The 6,692-nt window shown below is 37.3% G+C and overlaps 1 protein-coding gene across 2 annotated transcripts in view; it reads right to left on the reverse strand.

Moving 5' to 3' along the window:
• LOC116852822 overlaps positions 1 to 921 on the reverse strand; it is a 2,297-nt gene extending 1,376 nt beyond the window's left edge. The window contains exon 1 of one of the 2 annotated variants that reach the window (XM_032833524.1): positions 195 to 921. In XM_032833524.1, the coding sequence (XP_032689415.1) occupies positions 195 to 885 (691 nt within the window). In that variant the 5' untranslated portion in view covers positions 886 to 921. Of the gene's footprint in view, positions 1 to 15 lie in introns of both variants that reach the window. The other variant, XM_032833523.1, reaches the window with a different exon arrangement.
• Between the last annotated feature and the right edge of the window lie 5,771 nt (positions 922 to 6,692).

The following is a 6,692-nucleotide window of genomic DNA, read 5'->3' on the forward strand; positions in this document are numbered from 1 at the left end:
GTCATAATACAATGCCTTCATCTGGGTCCTAATATGTCTTTCGACATATACAAATTTGGAGTTTATATATGTAAAAATATCTAAATTATCAATAGGAGTTTCTGTTTTTGTTTTGAATGTATTTCCTTGCTTTGTTTCAAAAATAAACAATTTTGGATGCTCAGTTCCCATTAGAGTATATCCACAAATAATATGTGGTCTTGTTAAAGTTAGAGCAAATGTAATGTCTTGTGTTGTCAATGTGTAAATTGTAGTGTCTTGTGACTCTATGTTGCCTTGCATTTTCATGGCATTTCCTTCATATAAAACATCATAATGGTTAAATTTGCATGCTGAATTTGGAAGAGGTTGCCAAAAAGTATATCCATCGTCCGAGTCTAAACAAGTTCCTTCTGAGAGAGGACACGTAGTTCCTGATTTTAATATAACCTTTCCTAATTCTAGATGTACCGGTACATAGGCCGTTCGCAATGATATTGTCACTTGTGCCTGGACTACTACATCTTCCCAAGTGCCATAATAATCAGAGTACATAGCGCCTTTGCAGGTACCGTCTACTCCTGCTTTTCCTGCCAGTGTTACGCTTCTATAAATTGTACTGTTTGGTTTTAATTGATCAATAATTTCGTCTGCTCCTAATCGCAACATTCCTTCACGATGCATGCGTAGACATTGTTCGTGCGATGTTCCTTGCAAATAGCTAGCTTGACCATTGTGCACAATAGAGACGTGAGAGTGCATCCCACAGTGATAAACAGTTCTGGATATTTCTATTTTACATTGTATAACTTCGACGTAATTATAATTAGAGAGTTGTAATAGCTGTATATATGTTTGTGTAGTCTTTGGTGTATCTTGTTGGAAGTCGCATCCTCCAGTATGCATAAGTGATATGGTAGTAGTATTTAGATGTGTTCCTCCGCAATCATATGCTAATAACGCAAGTACTGTACTTAAACCTGAAATGATGATGACGAAAACTGATGCCTATAACAAAATAATAAATTCCTATGATGATGTTGCTTGATATACATATACATATATGTATGTATGTGTAATGTATGTGGTGGTTAATAATTAATGTTGTTGCTTAAAGTATAATGATATAGTTAATAAGAATAATGATATAATGAATAAGTATAATGAATAAGTATAATGATATAGTTAATAAGAATCCAGGATTCTGGTTCGCATATTCTAATACAATTTTGTGTGCTTTCTCCTTTTTTATTTATGCTTTCCTTCATCCTGGGTCCTGGTTCCGATTAAAGCGTAATAGCTTTAATTTATCCGTATGAACAATACGAGGTTGACCTTTATACTTTAATTTGACATTCCGTGGTGGAAGTATTTCCAAAACCTCGTGCGGTCCCGTATATTGATCAGCAAATTTGCCTTTGATAGGTTCTTTTAATAAGTATACGAAATCTCCAACATTAAAATTTTGTTCATTGATACGTTGATCATAATACTTTTTACTCTTTTGTTTGGCTTGAATCAAAGTTTCTTTTGCGTTCATCTGCGATGTTCTGAGTGTATTATAAAGATTAGTGAGGTAACGCTGATATGTTATTTCTGTGTCTTCTTCCAGGATTGGGATTGATGAAGGGAGCCGAGGAGTTCTACCAAACACAAGGGAGAAAGGGGTATAATTAGTTCCTTCATGGACAGAAGTATTGTAGCAGAACATGGCAGTAAACAGATGTTCATCCCAACTGTTGTTAATATTAGTATACATTTTTAAGTATTCAGTTAAAACGTGATGGGACCTCTCTATTGATCCGTTTGATTGTGGTCTATAAGCGGTAGTTCTATACTGTTGAATTTTTAGTGATTTGGCTAGATTTTTCATTATAGACGTAAAGAAGTTTGGAGCTTGATCAGTCAGTAAGGCTTTAGGAGCACCGTATATGCAAATGAAGTGTTTCAGAAAATTGTCGGCTATTGTTTGCGAATCAGTTTGTTTAAGTGGTATAGCTATGCCATACTTAGTTAATAGGTCTTGAATTGTTAGTATATATCTATTTCCAAGTGGAGTAACAGGAAGGGGACCCATAATGTCCATTGATACTTTATCAAACGCAGCGCCCGGGGTGTCAGTAATTGTCATCGGTTGTTTAGTTTTGACCCGTGTTAATTTCTTTAACTGGCATTCTTTACAATTTTGAATATATTTTTGAATATCGCTTTTCATCGTGGGCCAATAGAAATTTTGTCTTAATCGGTTATATGTTTTAGTAACGCCTTTGTGCCCTCCTATTTTAGTCGCATGCCTTTCATATATTAATTGTTCCCTTTCGTGTTCTAGGGGATTGCGAACAAGAGATTTGCAGACAGTAAGAGTCATATCGATATCTTGCAGATTAGCTTCTAGTTTGTTAATAACATATGTCCAGGGGATTTCATCAAATAAATCGGTATGTGCTATACTTATGGATTTCAAATCTAATTCCTGTATAACGTCTCTAAGAGATCTGATACAATTTTTTATGTTATCAATCGTCACGTTTTCTCTATCGTTATATTTAAGTGGTAAGGCAATTAATACCCTTGTGCCTTTTTGAGTAACGCATGCTCGTTCATGTGTCAAGTTGTTATATTCGGGTAATTCACCGTTATTTCTATAAGTAAGAGCTCCTTTATCGTATGCTGATCCATCCATTTTAATAAAAATAACATGATTATTTTTGCACGCTAGTAACGTATCTCTAGAAATCACTGTTTTTAAAAGAATTCCCTGTGATGGGAAATTATACGGGACTGGGTCTGTCTGAAATATTTCTTCTTCGTCGCAATCTTCTTCATCGGAAGAAATATCGGTAATTTCTTCACATTGTTCTATAAGTGGATTTGGTAAGGCGTTTGCAGTATCAATGTCCATTAAAGATGTAGGTAAGGATGATTGAGATTGTGGATTATTTCCTGCTTGTCGAGTTGTTGTTTTATGTGCGGAAAAGAATTTATCGGCTTCGGGAATTAAAGGGAAAGTAGGTACATCAGGCGGGTTTCTGGATAAGGCGTCGGCGTTATTGTTAATTTTGCCAGGTTTGTAAGTTATGTTATAATCATACTCGGAAAGTTTGAGACGCCATTTCCAAAGCCGTGAACTGGGATCCTTGATAGAATGCAACCACACTAGGGGCTGATGGTCAGTTACAATGGTAAATTTCCTTCCGTAAAGGTATTGCCTAAAATGGGAGATACAATATACTATGGAAAGACACTCTTTCTCTATAGTTGAATATTTCTTTTCTGCGTCAGTCAATGTCCTTGAAGCGTAAGCAATAGGTAAATCTTTTCCGAGAGCTCCCTGACTTAAAACACCACCGATTGCGTATCCGGACGCATCTGTAGTTAAGATAAATGGTTTTTTGAAATTAGGATATTGTAAAATAGGTTTATTACAGAGGGCATTGCACAAGGTAGTAAATGATTGATTTTGGACTTCTTTCCATAAAAATTCCTTATTCTTCTTCAGCAAGTCCGAGAGTGGCTTAGCTATTTTAGAAAAGTTTGGTATGAACCTCCTGTAGTAACCAGCTAGACCAAGAAATTGCTTGACGTTTTTCTGGTTACGCGGTATTGGGAAGGTCTCTATTGATTTTATTTTGTCTGGATCAGGTTGTACTCCGTCTTTACTAATTACATGCCCAAGATACCGAACTTCATGTCTCAGGAATTGACATTTGTCAGGTTGCAGCTGTAAATTCGCGTCGCGGAGTCTCTTCATTAGTCGATTGATTTTTATTTTATGTTCTTCAAGAGATTCGGCGTAAATCACGATATCATCTAAGTACACAAATAATTCATTCCCTTGCAAGCCCGTTAAAACATTATTCATCAGACGCTGAAATGTAGCAGGCGCGTTTTTCAACCCAAAGGGCATTCTTTTATATTCATAGTGCCCATAAGGTGTAGAAAATGCTGTTTTATGTGCGTCTGCAGTAGCCATTTGAATTTGATGAAAACCTTGGGCTAAATCAAACACGGAAAAGTATTTTGCACTACCAAGTTGATCTAAAATTTCTTCTATATTCGGTAACGGATACGCGTCACCTATGGTTTTTTCGTTTAACGCTCTGTAATCAATTACCATCCTCCAACGTTTTTGTCCCTGAGAATCTGATTTTTTTGGGACGATCCAAAGGGGAGAGTTATAAGGAGATGTAGAATTCTGGATAATATCTTGTGTTAACAAGTTTTCGATCTGCCTATCTATCTCTTGTTTGTGTACAGGAGGATATCGGTATTGTTTAACGTGTACTGGTAATTCGTCAGTTGTCGGAATAGTATGAGTTGTAGCATTAGTATGTCCTAAAAGGTCACCCGGTATATAGAATCGATCAGAGTTTTCCTTTAATATAGCGTTAACATGCTCTTCCTCTTCTTGATTCAAACTATCTGTATTTACCATTTCTTTGATACAGCGGATACGTTCGTCCTCATTAACAGGCTCCGTATAAAAAGTTTCGATATATTTATATTTATCATGATTAATCATGGTATCTTTTCCCTGATTCAGAGAAAAAAAGGGGACAAGAGGCATGGGAGGAATAGTAAATGAGACTTCATTCGACGTAGTATTATAAAATAGTAAATGTCCCTTGCCCTTGAAATTAGTAACTAATGTTTCTCCAGCATATGTGCCCTTAACAGAGTCTAACAATGGTACGTATCCTTCTTGCACTTCAGGATTAGTAATAATAAAAGCAATTGCCTGAACACTTCGTGCTGGGATAGTCACAGCTTCGTTCTTGAAAAATGGGATACTTAGGTTTTCTATTTTCAAAACTTCAGCTTCGTAATCTATTATGGCGTTATATTTTTTCAGAAATTCGGATCCAAGAATTGCGTCTTGCGGAAAAGTTATTTCGTCACTGACTACCTGGAATTTTGCTGTTCGATTTAAAATTTTTAGTTCAGTAGACCCCTTTGTTTCGATAGGTATTTGAGATATTCCACGTAGTGTCAGGGTATCTTGGTTATTTATATCGGGATCTTTCAATGCACTTAATTTTACGATATTCACTGAGGAACCCGTGTCGATCATAAAGTTACAATTTTTTGTTAATTGTTCTGCACTCAAAATTACACTCGGTAATGTGGCAAAAGATTCAATATTCATAATTGTAACGGTTCGAGCTTCCGAATTTATTCCTGTATTGTTATTTTCTTCTCGCGTGACGACTCTAGTTGGGAGGATATTAGTGCGGGGCGCGTAATATTCTGGGCGGTACCCTGGCTCGCGCCCTGGGTGGCCGGGTTGCCCGGGTCGTTTCCCGAGTTTTGTTGCGCATTTTTGTAAGCTAATTTTTTGCATGCCGATATATCATGACCCGGAAATTTACAATATCGACATATACTTGGTGAATTAGGTCCATGCATTCCTGGGATAAGCGGTCTGATAAAAGGACGAGGAGCGTCAAAAGATCTAGTCAGTATTTGTGTCGGGTGATTTATTCTTCCAGGGGCGGATTGAGAGTTGTAAAAATCAGCTCGTAGTGGTCTGCGTTCTACCGGATCACGAGGAATGTGCCTTTTTTCGCGGGCTTTTTCGACTTCTAGGGTATGAGATAATTTTACAGCCCACTCAATAGCTTGATCAATATTGTTAATAGGGCGATGCTCTATTCGCGTTATTAGATCAGATGGTAATCCATTTACAAATGCTTCTAGCACTTCTCTGTCAATTTCATCTATAAAAGCTTTATCTACGCCACCTCTTTCCCTTCGGTAACGATCTAATATTGCGGCTTTTAAATCTTTAATTCGTCCAGCATATTTTAAAACAGTTTCATTCGGAGACTTGTATATATTTGCTAATTCTCCTCGATACTGAGAGACTGTTTTATCAGGGGCTAAGATTGTTTTCAATTTGTCTAGAAGGCCAGTTACAGTATCATAATAATTTCCTTCTACGATTCGATATGCGTCGCCTTCTAATTTATTAATTATAAGTTGTACTAACTGGGATTCTTGTGAAGGAGGTAGCAAATCCCGTGCTCGTTCGCATGCTTGCGCGAATTGAAACACTGATATTTTATATCCGTCATAATTCGGTATATTCGGTAACACGTCTTTGATTTTTAAATTTGTTTGCGGTGCAGTCGCCGGTGTGTGAGTCGCGTCAAGGAAGAGTGATGGTGACAGAGGAGGCTCGTTTACGCGTTGTTCTAAATTTTCGAATTTCTCTGGCAAGTTTTTGAGAGGCATTATATCAGATTGTAATTGTTTCAAAGTTTGTATTATTACTTCTAATTCGCCCGAACTTGTTTGTTGTTGATTAAATTCTTCCCTTTCACGACGGAGGGCATTCGCTTGCTCCCGTATCATTTTTTCTCTCTCGTCTAATTGCTTGTGCAATAATTCCGCCTCTACCGGTGTTAATGAAGCACTAGTGGTCGCAATAGTTTTTTGAGTTTGAGACCGGGTACTGTGTGACATTTCCAAAAGGAAACGCAAAGATCTCTAATATCAATAAAATCAATCGTTCGCTTTTACGAGATCCCACTTCTGACACCAAAAAATATATCCCCTGTTACGTCCACGATAGATAACTATATAGGGAAATTTGAAAGTAGTGAAATCAGTGACTTACGTGGACGGTCAACAGAGTGATGGCTCCGCTTTTGGGTCACTCTGCTTTTCACCGAGTTTACCCTGGGTCTCGGGAGCCTGGCGAAACGATTGAT

The sequence above is a fragment of the Odontomachus brunneus genome, unplaced genomic scaffold (genome assembly GCF_010583005.1).
Source record: "Odontomachus brunneus isolate Ranch 3 - 2012 unplaced genomic scaffold, Obru_v1 Obru_scaffold_257, whole genome shotgun sequence".
In the NCBI taxonomy this organism is placed as follows: Eukaryota; Metazoa; Arthropoda; class Insecta; order Hymenoptera; family Formicidae; genus Odontomachus; species Odontomachus brunneus.